At 41.7% G+C, this 15966-nt stretch overlaps 1 protein-coding gene across 1 annotated transcript in view; it reads left to right on the top strand.

Annotated features, from left to right (window-relative positions):
* Positions 1-9674, top strand: part of CUX1 (cut like homeobox 1) — a 335407-nt gene extending 325733 nt beyond the window's left edge. Inside the window, exons 21-23 of the mRNA XM_087926771.1 lie at positions 777-857; positions 6439-6503; positions 7228-9674. Coding sequence (XP_087782897.1) covers positions 777-857; positions 6439-6503; positions 7228-7288 — 207 coding nt within the window. The 3' untranslated portion in view covers positions 7289-9674. The remainder of the gene's footprint in view (positions 1-776; positions 858-6438; positions 6504-7227) is intronic.
* Positions 9675-15966: the final 6292 nt, after the last annotated feature.

Below are 15966 nucleotides of genomic sequence, written 5' to 3'. Positions count from 1 at the left end.
ACTAAGTGCCAGCAAGTAAATCTTTTTCATGTCTGTCTTTGCTGGAATCGGATCCCTGGTCTTTCAGCCAAATCCTCCTGCATCTGATTCCCCATCAGTTTTGGGTGTGTCGCTTCATTAATTCACTCGGCCCACTTTGTACATCAGACTGTCATTTCCTAAGATGTAGCTTGGTCTCTTTTTTTTTCCCCTCTGTCATTGTTGTCCCTTTGTCTTGTGCTGCTTTTGTGTTTCTTGTATTGTTCTCTTTTTTTTCCAATTGTAAATTGCCAGAGTTGCTGGGAGTTGAACGGCATATAAATTTACTAAATTATTATCATGGTTGACCGCAGAGTCAGCCAGATGTTAGACTGGATTTGGCATTTTTGTTCATCTATCAAGTACTTCCCAAACACCTGTTTGATGGTGTTAAAGGTATCATCGCAAGATTTAAGCTTCCTAAGTAAAACTGCCTTTTGCAGTTGACTGACTGATAGTGATTTTGTCAATGCCCAGAGTGTTCAAGTGGTGATCCAGATGTTGTTGTTATGAAATATTTTAGCTTTCATATCTCCAGAAATCTCAGTCGGGTTAGAGGATGATTTTTTTTCCCCCAATAGCTGGCAGTCAAGATTCAGGACCTCTCTCCATTAGCAATCTTCAAATAAATCCCAGATTTAGGAAGGGCATCATAAATTGACAGGGAAGTGAACTGGTGCCGGATTTGTGTTTCTTCACAAGGTCTCAGACATTCATAACCCTAAAATCTCCTGTCATGCTTTTTATTGTCCCTGCAGGGAAGACTTGTCCTTTCCAACAAGATGGCTCGTACTATTGCTTTCTTCTACACACTCTTTTTGCATTGCCTCGTTTTTCTGGTAAGTGTGTCCCCTCCTCCAGTGATCAGTTTTGACAAAACACACATATTAATATGTCTTTTTGTGGTACAGGTAGTCCTTGACTTACGACAGTAATTGAGCCTGGATATTATGATCATAAGTCTTGTAAAATGGCTCTTCATGTGACCAGACCCGATATTATGACCTTTTGTTGCAGCAATTGTTAGGCAAACCAATCATTGTTGTGGTTAGCCGGCAGCAGGTGCAGATGGCTGAGGAGAGCGAGGACTCGGATGAGGGGCCAGGACCATCAGGGAGTGGACTGCTGCCTTCAGAGATTGTGGGGGCTGGCAGCAGGGATAAGGAGGTTCCCGAGGAGCCTGTGCCAAGTGCACGTGCACGAAGGATTACTCGGAGGAAAGAACAATTACAGCAGCACAGGCAACTCGGGAGTAAGGCTGCAAGCTAATGGCCCCTCCCTCAAGAGGATAAAAGCCAGATTTGGAAAAGCGTTTTTTGCAGATAGCAAAGAAGCTCTGAAACTCAACTGGACATCTTAGTTGTGTTTGGAGAATTTTGTAAATTAGTTCTTATCTCTGAGTTTTTGGCAGCCTTGACAGACAACTTGGCAAGGCTCTTTCTTGTCAGAGCTAATTAGCGGAAAACAGCCTTCAGAACAGAATTCGTTATTAAACCTTAAAAGTGGGGTGGCTGCTGCCTTTGTCTGTGTTTACTCTTTGGGAACCTGGTTGGGTCAAAACAATCATTGACTATATTTTGTTTTTTTTGTTCAGAGAGCAGATTTGTATAATGGTTTCCAGAAAAAAAGTTGTAAATTGTGGTCATGGGACCACAGGATATTGCAAACAGCCATAAATGGGGGCCGTTTGTCAAGTACCTAAAATGCAGTCCTATGAGCTGAAAAGTAACCTCAGAACTGAACTGAATGGTTACTAAGTAAGCGGTTGTAAGCTGAGGATTACCTGTAGGGGCTACCATCACCACAGCTGATGATGCTCCTGCTGCTAAGGGCACCATAGTTAACAAGAGGAAAGGAACTAATGCTGGGGTTTGCTTAAGGGAAATACCTGGTCCTCTAAATCAGGATATCTGAACCACAACAACTTTAAGATCTGTGGGTTTCCCACAATTCCTCAAGCAACAGGTTGGGTTGGGGAAGGTTGGGGCTGTCTAGATTTTTGTTCCACCCACCCGAAGAAGGTCTGTCTGCTGGCATTACTGGTGGAGGAGACTGGGAGCTTGCCTGCTCTGTCAGATCTGGAAAAGGAGACAGAATTATAGGAATCAGACAGTTCTGCAAAATCACCTGGCCCTAGGCCACGAAGGGTTGTATTGTTCAGTTGTCTTTCATCCTTGGCAACTTGTAAGATTTGTGGACTTCAACTTCCAGAATTCCCCAGCCAGCATGCTAGCTGCCAGATTCTGGGGGTTGAAGCCCATACATCTTTAAATTGCTGAGGTTGAAAATGCTGCTGTAAACTCCCAGGCTTTAGATTTGCAAAGTGGGAACTTGCCAAATTGGGAACTTGATAAAAATATCAGACACTGTCGGTCCCAAGCTGTTCTATTTTGGGCTGTTTAACAAAATACAATTGTCTCCACCAGCTTCCCTTGAGTTCCCTTCTCCAGTTCCAATTGCAGACACAAGAAGCATTCTTCCATTTGTTTTTAGAAGTATATTTGTTTTGCAACAGCTTTTGTCTTAGAGGAGGAGGAATACATCTTTTAAGAGACTGCATACCACACACAGTCATTTGTGGTCATGTCTGATTTAGTGATGACTAAATTAGTGATGACTACTTTTTCTCCAGGGGTGGATTCACAGCAGGTCCTGTTCAACCAAATAAGGATTAACATAGTCCTAAAAATGAAGAAACAAATACCATAACCAGATAATAATTGCAGATATCAAGATCTTCTTTATTCTCAATTGTTGCCCATACTGAATGAAGATTGTCCCAAATAGTTGGGGTGGGATAGGCTGGGAGTACCTGATCTACAAGAAAAATCAGCCATAGGTGAAGCAAGTTAAAGAGAAAAATGATCTTTACTTTTCCTAGCCTAGCTCTTCTCCCTACCATAAAAATAACTTGTTAAACTCAAGAAATTAAGATTTCTTCTTTCAAAAATGCAAGATTAACATATGTGTTATACAGTATATAGGCAGTCCTCGACTTAAGAGCACAAATGAGTCCAAAATTTCTGTTGCTAAGTGAGGCGGTTGTTAAATGAGTTCTGCTGCCATTTTACAACTATTTCAGGGTAAAATCTGAACAAATCCTTTCCAAAGGATTGAAGTAATTTGGTTACTAGATAAAAGAAGTATTAATATGAATGTTTCTTTGTCTAAAACCTCCTATGTACAAAACCAAAAAACAATAGATCTGTAAATCATTATATTGGCTAAATATAGTTGAAGAATAACTGTGAAGATATATATTTAAAAATATCAGGGGGGTTTTTTGAGCAGGTCTTCATGTTGCAATTATAACATTTACACGGTGACACTATTCATAAGAAAGAATAACTAGGATTTACACTTTCCTTATCCTCTCCTGAAAAGTATCCCCAATGCTTGTTTTATTATCACACGAACTCTCAGAAATCCTTAGGGACAGAGAGAGAGAGAGAGAGAGAAGGGGTTGAGAATAGACCCCTCCTTCACCCTGTTTTGCAGTGCAGAAAAGGCTGATTAGGTAGGCTGAGCTTTCCTACAAGATAGAAACATTCCTTGAGGCTAAATAACAGGAACCAGACTGTTCAGTGAACGCGGCTGAACGGTTGAACAGATCACTTCCCCTGCGCAGGTGGGCAGCTGGCCAGCTTCAGAGTTCCGTTCAAAGAGCTGGCTCTCTCTACCACTTGCAGTGCCTTTGGACCGAGTCATCTTCAGCCACGTGGTGGATGTCCCTGAATGTTACAGTCTTCTTAAATGATCCAGACAGTTTTATGGGCCAGAGCCCAGAGTGTAAAAGGATCATGAAACCTTAGCAGAATAACAAAATAGCAGAGTTGGAAGCTCTTCTAGTTCAAACCCCTGCAGGAAAACCCTATACCCTTTCAGACAAATGGTTGTCTAATCTCTTCTTTTGTGTTGGAGCAGCCACAACTTCTGGAGGCAAGCTGTTCCACTGATTAATTGTTCTAACTGACAAGAAATTTCTCCTTAGTTCTAGGTTGCTTCTCTCCTTGATTAGTTTCCACCCATTGCTTCTCCGGGTTCTTTGGAGAACAGCTTGGCTCCCTCATCTCTGTGGCAACCTCTGAGATATCGGAACTCTGCTATCATGTCACTCCTAGTCCTTCTTTTTATCAAGCTAGAGTCGGACATACCCAATTCCTCCAACTGTTCTTTGTATGTTTTATCCTTCAATCCCTAATCATTTTTGTTGCTCTTTTCTGCACTCTTTCTAGCTCCAACATCTTTTTTTTTAATCTTGTGGCAAGCAAAACAGGATGCAATATTCCAAGTGTGGTCTTGCCAAGGCATTATCAAGTAGTATTAACACTACAAGTCATCTTGATTCTATCCCACTGTTAATGCAGCCTAGGATTGCATTGGGTCATATAAGGCATAAGACCTCCTTCACAAGTATTTGTTTGGTCTTGATTTGGTCTTGGTTATTTTTATTGATGATTCAGCTCACCTAATCCTGAATTCTAAATATTGACAGCTCTATCTATTCTAAGAACAGAGGAGGAAAAAAGAACCCATTGTACTAGAGGACTGTACTGAGTGATTTGTCCAAAGATATTCCATGGGTAAAAATGGACTGGAATAAGTTCTAGCCCAGCATCGTAAGCCCTGGACCACACTCGTTCTTACCTCACTGTATTAAAGAATTAATTTTGGTGTCTTTTCACGTTTACCTCTTTCTTCTTCAGATAGGAATTCAGGGCACTGTACTTGGTTCCTTCCACTTCTCCTCTCCCCTCCCCTTTACTTCATCCGCCCAACAATCCTGTGAAGGAGAGGGACTGCTGGTTCAAAGTATTTGGCCACCTTTGAATCTGGTCTTAAAGTAGAGCAATGCAGTCTTTCTGGGGCCAACCACTTGAGAGGAGGAGCCAGGAAGTCTAGCGATTATGAGGTTCATCTAGGACAGATACTAGGACTAGGAAACCTTTTGGACTAGGCGCTTTCAGCTCAACTCAAAACGAAGGGAAATCTTCATTAAGCCACCATCAGCTCCTAGAGTGGGGGAAAAAAGTCAAATAAATATTACATTCTGAGTACCCAAAAGTATTTTTATAAAAATCAGAAATATTATAAAAATGAAGAAACAAACATGGCCAAAATCTCATTTGCAGACACAGAGATTATGAAATTCTACTTTCTGGCTACATTACCGCCATTTTTATGACTTGTTTGTACTGATTTTGAAGGCCAGGACTGACCCTCCCTTATTTTATTTCATCTTTCTTTACACTAGCGGGACCTTCCTTCGTCCCAGCTCTCAAGTTCCTTTCATCCTAGCCAGTGTAATAGACTACACTTCCCATCCCTACCTAGCACCTGAAGGGCACAAGCCGGAGGAAAGCTCTTCTACCTTAATTCACCCCATGGGCTGTCTAGAGGGGTTGATGTGGGATATAAACTACCGTTCTAAAAAATATGAAGGTCTGTTGCTAAGGGTGTTTTCTTTTTAATGTGGGACATTAAACCTGAGACATTCCCGTTTGCCCAATTTTTGAGGATCAGTTAAAGCAGCATGCTGCATTGATGAAATGCTTGGGTTTACCCTTAGCTAGGTAGTTTCTCAGCCCAACCTACCTCACAAGATCATTACCGGGAGAGGTCTATGGGTAGTCCCACAATTGGGACCAGAATTTCCATTGCTAAGGAAGGAAATTAACGAGTCACATGTGATTTTTATCTTCCTGCCACGGTTGTTAAATGAATCGCTGCAGTTGTTAAGTGAATCCTACAGTCATTAAGCCAGTCTGGTTCCCCCATTCACTTTGCTTGTTGGAAGCTGGCTGGGAAGCTTCCAAATGAGGAGCACATGACCCAGGGACACTGCAAGCATCATAAATACATGGACAGTGACCAAGAACCCAAATTTTGATCACATGATTGTGGGGAATGGTATGACGGTTGTAAGTACCAGTTATCAGTGCAATGTGGTTGTAAATTGTAAACGCAGTGACTCTGCTCACCTAATCCTGAATTCTAAATACAAAGTTAGTTTTTTCGGTGCTATTGTAACTGCGAATTATAATTAAATTAAAAGTTGAGGACTACCTACAGAGGAGAAAGTGTTTCAAAAGAAAGACAGATTATATATTTAACAAACATAGACAGATGTGCAGTCTACAATACCCAAGTTGGTTCATTTTCTAAAATGCTACTGTCCATGCCGCTTCTTTATTCTTGATTATTTTGCTTTTATTTTTCCTAATCCAAGTACTGAAGTACAAGGTAAAAGGTTCTCTGCAGCAGCCAGGAAAGGCAAAGGGCGTATTTCTCCAACACGGCAATGCAGACCCAGTAAATTCAGCATTTATATTAGAACCAATCAGAAGACCCAATAAGACCACCACAAACCTCCCAGTCATCACAAAACAATTAATGGACTGTCTTTCTTTGGTTCTCCAGGTTCTCTACAAGATAGCATGGAGCGAGAGTGTGGGAAGAGACTGTTCAGCCTATTGTGCTAAAAAGTAGGTGCCCGAAGAACCTTCCCAGGCTAACCGGAACCTGCGCACAGCATACATTTTTAAAGGCAGTTGCTTTGGCCAAAACCTGCCTTCTCTTTTGAGAAAGGGGGTGAAGCATTTTAACTGGGCTCTTTGCAAGGAGCAACGGCCCCAGTTGCTTTTCTGTACTCCTCACAATCTTGTGCTTCACTGAGTCAGCCGGTCACACAGGCTGCTCCTTCATCTTGAAGGGGCACAAGGTTGACTTGGCCTTCCATCCTTCCGAAGTCGATAAAATGAGGAGCCAAATTGTTGGGGGCAATAGGCTGACTCTGGAAACTGCTTAGTGGGGGGCTGTAAAGCACTGTGAGGCAGTATATAAGTGTGCATGCTACTTCTATTGCTATTTTCCTACCCAGGCTTGACCTGTGAACATGCATCCAGAGATAAAGATGTTGAATTTATTTACTTTTATGTTTCCTCCTTTTTGGCATGCAGCCTAAATATCAAAAGCTAAGACTGTTTTGTCCTTGGGTTCTGCTTTGGATCTATAGGAGCTCAGGGTGAGGGAAAGAGTTATGACACCCACCTCCTGGGAAGAACCCTGAACGCTTCTGCATCCTGTTCATTGTCTTCTCCCCAGGTTACTTAGTTGGGTGAATTCATTCTCTTCAATCCATTTAAAACATGCTGTAAATTATAGTGACCCAATGTACTAAATATGCTGATGCTGATTATTTTTTTCCAGGTATGCCGATCACCTGCACAAGTTCCATGAGAATGGAGACAATGGGAATATCTGGAAATGAAGGTGGAGCCGCGCATGAGTGGACTAAGCCTATTCCCCGCCCCAGAGCTGCCCTGCTTTCACCCTCGTCCTTCTCCTTCCCCTACAAAAATGTTGATGGATCCAAAAAGATCGAATAACTACAGCTAAATACTTTGCATCCCATGGCCCCTAAATACATGTTTGCCCCTTCCTTCCAAGTATTCTTCCAAGCAAGAACCACCAACGTTTGACAGAAAATTGCTCGTTTTAATAGTCATTGGTTTTTGTCCTCGAGGCCAGAGTTTCTCTGCCTTGAAGATTTTAAGATCTGTGGTTTTCACTCCCAGAATTCCCCAGCCAGCTGTTCGGTGCTGGCTGGGGAATTCTGGGAGTTGAAGGCCACAGATCTTAAAGTCACCAAAGCTGAGAAACACTTGCCTGGGTAAAATAGCATTAAATACCTGGCCAACTGAACACATATATTTGAATGAAGAAAACATAAAAACACACAATTTTAGCAATGTTGCCCCCATATTCCCGGCTATGCTCTAGCAATGGGGTGGATAGTGATATTTGGCTGATAAAGTTGTCCACCCATAGTTTAGAGAAAGGCGAGGAGGTCCCTGAATTTCAGTCAATGGTCTCTAGCTGCAACTGACAGATTCACATATCCCAGTAGTTTTTTAGCTGTGCCTTGGAGACACATTTGTTTCACCCGGCAATCAAACTGTGAACATTCCAACTTGCCCACATGAACAGCTGGAGGCGTCCCATGGGGAAATCGGTGTTGACATAGCCTGGGAGACTCATTATATTTACATGGGAGTGTGACTAATTGAAGTAAAACCCAGCGGGTTGGAGTTTGGCTTGTCTCAAGTGGGGAAGTTGAATTATCTCTTAAAACTTGTCCATCAGGACAAATTTCTAAGATCGTTAAAAGAATCTATCCTGCAACATCATTGATTTAACTTGATTTCTAATTCTTCAAGTCACTATTTCTCAACCTTGGCAGCTTTAAGACGAGTGGACTTCCCAACTCCCAGAATTCCCCAGCCAGCATCGCTGGCTGCTGGGGAATTCTGGGAATTTAAGTACACTCATCTTAAAGTTGCCATGGTTAAGAAACACTGCTTTAAATCATTATTTCAAAGATAGGAACACATTGTATCTGTGAGTATTCTTTCAATTTCTCTTCACCCTGATCTGCTCAGTTGACAGAACAGGTTTTTATTTCTAAAGTCCCATCCCTGCGACGCCCAAATAGATCACGGTTTGCATGACTTATCTGAATCAGGCAAGCTTCTAGAGTAACCTGCTTTGTGCTTATTGTGCAAATCATCCTGCCTGGCTTTTAGTATATACCGTATATATATTATACAGCAAGGAAATCTTGTAATCATCCAGACATAGGAGAGAAATTGTGTGTGTGCAGACGGATGTGTCAAAAAAAGTCAAGACAGCATGATCAAACCCCATCCCTCTTTGATCATGAGGCCACAGCCTCCATCTTGTTTTATTTGACCCACTGTGGATGCCTCACAAAAGCTCTTTTCCTCCTCTTCAGATCAGAAAACACAAAGCCACCGTTGTATGTTAAATTTCTTCAATAGATTTTAGAGCTTCCTCCCAGGTTTGACGTCCGGTGTAAATTTCTGCCATTTCTGAAATAAATATCCTTACCAGGATAGCATTGCTAAAGAAAGAAATCCCTTCTAAAGAAAGGAGCCACTATCTGCTAGGAGTGGAAGTGCTTTCTGTTTAACCAGAGAAGAAAATGCTCTCTAGAAAAGTGTACAAGCTTCATGTCAATTCTTTGTTAATCCTGTTGTGATTTATAGATTCCCCGCATTGTGAACAACTGGGGAAGCCCCAGCCAGTCTCTTTGGCCAGTTTGGGACTGAATAATGCAACCATTAATCACATGCAGAAAAAGGAAGGGGCTAATCTGGGTGACTCCACCACACGCTACTGGCGGCGTCTGTAAAACAACAACTCGTTTTGTTTAAGGCTCCAGTTGAAGTGGAAAAACAAACATTGAGAAAAGACGGCTTATCGGCTTTGGAAGTGGCATAGTAAATATTCTTCCTTTTGCGTGGAGGCAGGAAATTTCTGTTGCAGAATGCTTTTCCTCTTCCTTACTCAGTAGGGTGGGGCAATATAGCAATGCCCTGGGCAGGATTAAGACATGGGTCGTATCCTGGGAAGGTAAGCAGAAAGATGCCATCTTCTTCCAGATGTACCGACTTTTTGGTCTTTTAAAAAGTCCAGGGCTTTCTGAATGTCCATAGTTAGTGTTTAATAATTTTGCAATCAAGGGGTGTGTGTGTGTGTATGTTCAGGGAGGGGGAGGTTAGCGCTGATGGAAAAAGACTCTTGATTTTTCTCTTCTCTTCCAATGATGAATAAATTGCTTTACCTGCATTGAATGCAATGTGGTTGATTTTTCTTTTCTCCAGAGCAAATCTCTTTCCAGTCCCCAAAAGAAAAAGGAAAAAACCTGACAGAAAAAAGGATTTATTTTTTTGCCTGTGGTTTGTAATATCTGAATCATTTATGAATGCCAGGCAATGGATTGATAGGTAAGTCTGTGGCTGGAAGCAGTTAGATTTTTAGCCCCAAGTCAGATTCAAATGGGTGCTGCAAATCCAGCCACATTTCTGTCAAGAATTGAAACAAAACATTCCCAGGACACTTTAACCAACCTGGCATGTTTTTTTTTCTTTTCGCCAGTAAGTATTGCCTCTCCTGAACGATGTTTCTAAATCTCAGCAATTTTAAGATGGAATTCAGCTCCTATAATTTCTTCCCTGCCTGGTTGAGAGTTGAAGGCCATCCAGCTTAAAGTTGTTAAAGCTGAGAAACACCACTCCAGAAGATGGCAGGAATGAGATCCTGATATTTCGACCTCTTTACTGCCCTCTATCAGTCATCCAAAGACTTGCAGCTTGGATTTGTATCTCGTTCCATTCATAAATCTAGGCAGATATTATTTGCTGCTTGGGAAATTACTTTGAAGCAAAAGAAAATGCTTCTTCGTGGCAATAGAAAAAAAGCTATAAAGGCTGGGTTATAATACTGACTCAGCATTGCTTAAGCTTGTAGATGACACAGTAATATGTCCTGCTTGGCCCTTCTTAATCTTTCAGCAGCTTTTAATACCTCTAGTTATAATGTCCTTCTGGGCTAGAACCAGACAATGCAGACAATGAATTTGCTTGGCACCTTCTGCAAAAAAGGGTCATGAAATTGGTTGTGGTCACATGGTGATTCATTTAATGACCGGTACAACTTAACACTATAATTCCATACTCAGTTATGGTCATAGATAAGAACTATTTCTAGTCTGATTTTATGTTTTGTTTGCTGCCTAGAATTCCACAGATTAGGAAGCCGTAATGTAGTTTGGGTGAGAGAGAGAAACAGACGGACGCCCATTTAAGTGTTAAATGAGTGACACTCCATTTAACAGCCTGTTTTGCCACAGTTGTTAAGTGAATCACTGCTGCTGTTAAGCAAATCATGCAATTATTGAATCTGGCTTCCCCCATTGACTCGTTGGAAGCCGGCTGGGAAGGCTAAAAAGATGATCACATGACCCTAGGCCAGAGGACACCAAACTTGGCAACTTTAAGACTTGTGGATTTCAACTCCCAGAATTCCTCAACCAGCTGTGCTGGCTGAGGAATTCTGGGAGTTGAAGTCCACAAGTCTTAAAATTGCCAAGTTTGGGGACCCCTGCCCTAGGCCAATGCAACTGTCATAAGTGCCCAAATTTTGAACATGTGACCTTGGCGATGCTCCAAATGTCATAAGTGTGAAAACTGGCCATAAGTCACTTTTTTCATCTCAATGTAACTTCAAATGGTCACTCAATCAGTTGAGAAATACCCCAAATAACCGATAATCAGAGTTGGAAGGGACCTTATAGGTCATCTAGTCCAACCCCACAGTCAAGCAGGAGACCCTACAACCATTTCTGACAAATGACAGTCCAATCTCTTCTTGAAAGCCTCCAGTGATGAAGCTCCCACAACTTCTGAAGGCAACTTCTGTTCCATTGGTTGATTGTTCTCACTGTCAGAAAGTTTCTCCTTATTTCTAGGTTGAATCTCTCCTTGATCAGTTTCCATCCATTATTCCTTGACTGGCCTTCAGGTGTCTTAGAAAATAGCTTGAACCATTCCTCTCTGTGGCAGCCCCTCAGATACTGGAATGCTGCTACCATGCCTCCCCTGGTCCTTCTCTTCACTGGACTAGCCAAGCCCAGTTCTTGCAACCATTCTTCATATGTTTTAGTCTCCAGTCCACTGATAGTCCCTCATGGATGTTGCATTGCCAAGCACTCCTTATGCTTCCTGGTGCCTTACTTACTCCTCCTGCAAGAATCAAACTTTTGGCCAGCCTCCAAAATAAACTTTTTTTTAAAAAAATGACAGGGAATTCTCTGTTCCGCTTCCCCTTGCAAGCCCCAAAAGTTAGTGCAGTTTGGAAGAGCCACTTGAAATGGAATGACGTATTTCAGCAACTACACTGACGCAAAACAGTCGCAGGCAATGGAGCTGATCTCTGCAGGACTGGAAACTGGATGATGCCAGAGCAGAAGGCAGCTATTGATTGCCAGGGAAGATCTTCCTTTTAACTAAAACATCTTATCCTCCCATTTCCTCCTTCTGCATAATCTTTCAACAAGTGTCTCAGCCGTTAGATGGCTATCAGAAATAAGCATCTGGGCTATGGCTTTTTCTTTTACTAACTTGTTATTATATTTATTCTGTTTATATCCTGGGGTGGGTTTTTTTTTTCCCCTGTCTTGACAGTGCAAGGAGGCTTCTGGGGAGGAAGGATCTCCCCTAATTTTATCCTCCCAATAATGACCCGGAAAGTAAGCTAGGCTAGAGAAGCCCAAAGTCGAACTGGGAGCTCCAAATCTTTGTGGGGACTTGAGCCCCACTATCTTGGTCCGAGTCCTTAACCATGAGCCAAGAGGGATTTTCCAAACCTTTAAGCATTACAGAATCCAGAATAACATCATTGGAAGGGATCTTGGAGGTCTTCTAGACCAACCCCTGCTCGAGCAGGAGACCCTATACATTCTGGACAAATAACTGTTCCATCACTTCGGTGGTTTTAAACTGCCCCAAAACTGCTACAAGGTTTTGGAGAAAAACGAAATGCCCTTTAGAAAACTGGACTTTCTGATGGTAGCCAGCTAGAGTGAACTCAATGGCATACATAAAGTTTGTTACTATAAAATAAATTTTACAAAGCTGACCTCTGACTGCCACACACTGTGACTCATTTCTGTGGCTTTTCTCCAACAGCTGGAAGCTAAATTCCAACTGCTCAAAATTATCCAGCCACTGTTATTGTAGCTCTGCTTAATACTGTAAAAGCCAGCCTTTCTAGGATATTTTTTTTAAAATCCTATTTTGCAAGTCTGGTATTGTTATCTTGATGGTTCCTACTGGAAACTGGTTTGATTGTGGTTTACCAAGCCTGTATTTTTTTTCCCATGAACATTTTTTAAAGAGAAATATATAGATGATCCTCTATTCAAGATAAGAAGAAATTAATAAAATTGATGTGCTGATAATTAGCCTGCATCTGAGAGTTTATGGAGGCCTATCTTGCCCCTCAAATTGGACATAGAACAGAGACTAAGCAAAGACCAAGTGAGGCACAAGGAAATGATGGGTGAAATATTTCTTTCCTTTCCAATACTGCTTTTATTGCTGACACCCTCTTTCTTCTCGCTTGCTTGCTCACTCACTTTCTCTCTTTGTCTCTCTTTCTGTCTCTGTCTCTCCCTCCCCCTCTCTCTGTCTCTTCTTTCATTCTGCCAATTCCTCCCACTCGCACAAGTCCCCCAAAGTGGAATCGCATATGAATAAAATATAAAGGTAATCCTCAACTTACATTCATTTAGTGACTGTTCAAAGTTACAGCAGCACTGAAAAAAAGTGACTTATGACCAATCCTCACATGATCGTCATAAATCCACTCACAACTGTAGACCATCTTCACAATCACATGATCAGAATTTGGGCCCTTGGGAACCAGCATGTATTTACGATGGTTGCAGCATTCCGGGGTCATCTGATCGCCAGTTGGCTTCTAACAAGTGGAGTCAGTGAGTGAAGCCAGATCTGCTTAACAGCCACAAGATTCACTTAACCACCGAAGTGACTCGCTTAATAATTGTGGCAAAACAAAAAGATTGTGAAATCAGGCGTAGCTCACTGAACCACTACGTTGCTTAACAATGAAAATTCTGATCCCAGTTGTAGACTCTTACATCAAGGACTAGCTATAGTGATTTTGTAACATTGTGGGAGAACAAGAGAGGATGGATCAATCTTGTTCTCATCATTAGCTGACATATGATTTTATTCTTCCAAATGATCAACTGGTCAGAATTTGGGGGAAATCCGACATGCTGTGTCCACAATTTATTTGGAGAAGTTACAACTGCAACGTCTGCATTAGTTAGGAGTTCAACTGTCAGTTCAGTGTTGGAGACCAAATCTGGGATCCTATCAACATAGGAAGTCAGCTGTCTTTGCAGGAGCTTCTTTTTGTAATCTTCAGGAAGTGGCTAGTCTTAAGACAAACATGAAAGCTAATTTTCATCTTCCTTCTGGTGCCCCATGGTCTGATGCCATGCTCAAAACCTTCCACTGTTTTCAGAAGCAACATTTTTGTGCCAGCCAGGAAATTAGATGGATACCATCTCTAAAAGATACTTGAAGAAGAGAGGAAACCATGCAATTCATATAATTTGCAACTTCTGGCATCTCCTACAATCTAGTAGTGCTTGTGAAATGCCCATATGTTTACCTGAATCCCAAGTTATGTAGACCAGGGGTTTGTTTTTTCTTCCAACCTACAACCACTTTTCCTCCAAGTGTTGGTCTTCATCCTGAGAATGCCCAGCCATCCTATACATAAGACTAGAAGCCCATCTCCAAGTTCTCTGACAAAATGCTTTTTTTGCATCCTTGGTATTATAGTTTATTTTTTACTACAGAGAATCCTATCTAAAACTTTCAACATAGTAAGCAAATCTTTCTTTGATACCAAATGCAACCTCATCTGGATGCAACCAGCCTTTTGGGTAGATGCCACCCCTGAAAGGGGAACTCCTATTCCCTAAGTGCATGTTACAATCCTGGAACCTATACTACAAATAGCATAATCTTATTGCAATCTCTCCAGCTGACTGGGTTGAATCAGATCAGGAGGTTCCTTCGATCTATTTTTGTGACAGAGCCAGATTTATGGATACTCCAGCCCTTACTATCTCCTGCTACTGGAGCCTTCTACGGCTCTGTGACGGATCCAGAAACCACACTATACTTGTTAGACCAGTTTTTCTCAATCTTGCCAACTTGTGTGGATTTCAACTTCCAGCTCACACATCTTAAAGTTACCAAAGTTAAGGAAAATTGTGTTAGGCTAATTTCTTAGTCAGCTGTGTCTAATCATGTTTACACCACATTCTATTTGAATCTACATTCAGAACTGATATTCCAATGACTCCGTTTTATGCTGAGAGAATCAGCAAGATATTGGCTGGTCAGTTTGGATGTTCCTTCTTGGAAGCTACATCCACACTCACCCTTTGTGAACCTGCTTTGTCTTCAAAAGGATACAAAGCTTAAAGATATGAACATGTTGGGCAGCCCCAAGGAAACCTCAGGAAGGACAAATCAAAGATTGAAGTTCTGATAAGTTTAGCTAGTAGGGTTAGCTAGTACGCTTTGGTTAGGGATTTTGTCTTAGAGAAATTTAAACTGCAACTAGTACGTCTAACTTTTTGATAAATGTATTGATTGGGAACTTGGAGCTGACTTTCCATTTTTACCAAGCAAAAATAGCAATAGCACTTAGACTTCTATACCGCTTCACAGTGATTTACAGCCCTAAGCGGTTTACAGAGTCAGCATATGGCCCCCAGCAATCTGGGTCTTCCTTTTACCGACCTTGGAAGGATGGAAGGCTGAATAAACATTGAGCTGGTGAAATCCAAACTGCCAAATTGCAGGCAGCTGGCAGTCAGCAGAAGTAGCCTGCAGTACTTCACTCTAACCTCTCCGCCATCGCAGCTCTTTGAATAGTCTTTTATTAGTCATCTTATTCCTGTGCAGGTGATTATGCTGTTTATGGTTATTTAGTCCTTAAGAACAGAAAAACACAACTCTGAAAAAGGGGATTTGTCCTTCTCAAAGGATGGAACTTGAATCCCTGGACTGTCCTGTGTTCAGCTGGAGGTTTAGTAATTCTGTCTTCTAATAAGGCTCCAAAATGAAGAGCCAAGAAACCATATAAAATAAATTGCTGTTAACCAATAGTCAGATAAGACACATTTCTGCCTAAGCAAGTGGTTGGACTAGAAGATCTCCAAGGTCCCTTCCAACTCCTCTTCTCTTCTCTTCTGCCCATAGAAGGCATAGGATATGTAAGTATCACTGGCTTCAATAACCATACAGTAAGTGCAGATCAAGGATTAACATGATTGCCACTTCCAGCTGCATCTCAGCCTCAGGTAATTCAGGATCTTGTGTAGCAGCAAAATCAATGTTAATGCACCTCCATTCCAGTCCATGCAGGTGGCATTGAATATGAATGCACCTGTTCTTCCTTCAAAACCCAAAGCACCACAATCCGTATCAGGACTGGTTACAGCCAGATATTTTCCAACCACCCTCAAATAGACCA

Source organism: Pseudonaja textilis, chromosome 1 (genome assembly GCF_049901715.1).
Source record: "Pseudonaja textilis isolate UNSWEBS1 chromosome 1, rPseTex1.2, whole genome shotgun sequence".
NCBI lineage: Eukaryota > Metazoa > Chordata > Lepidosauria > Squamata > Elapidae > Pseudonaja > Pseudonaja textilis.
The sequence above is the reverse complement of the archived record's forward strand: the minus strand, read 5'-3'. Positions and strand labels throughout refer to the sequence as shown.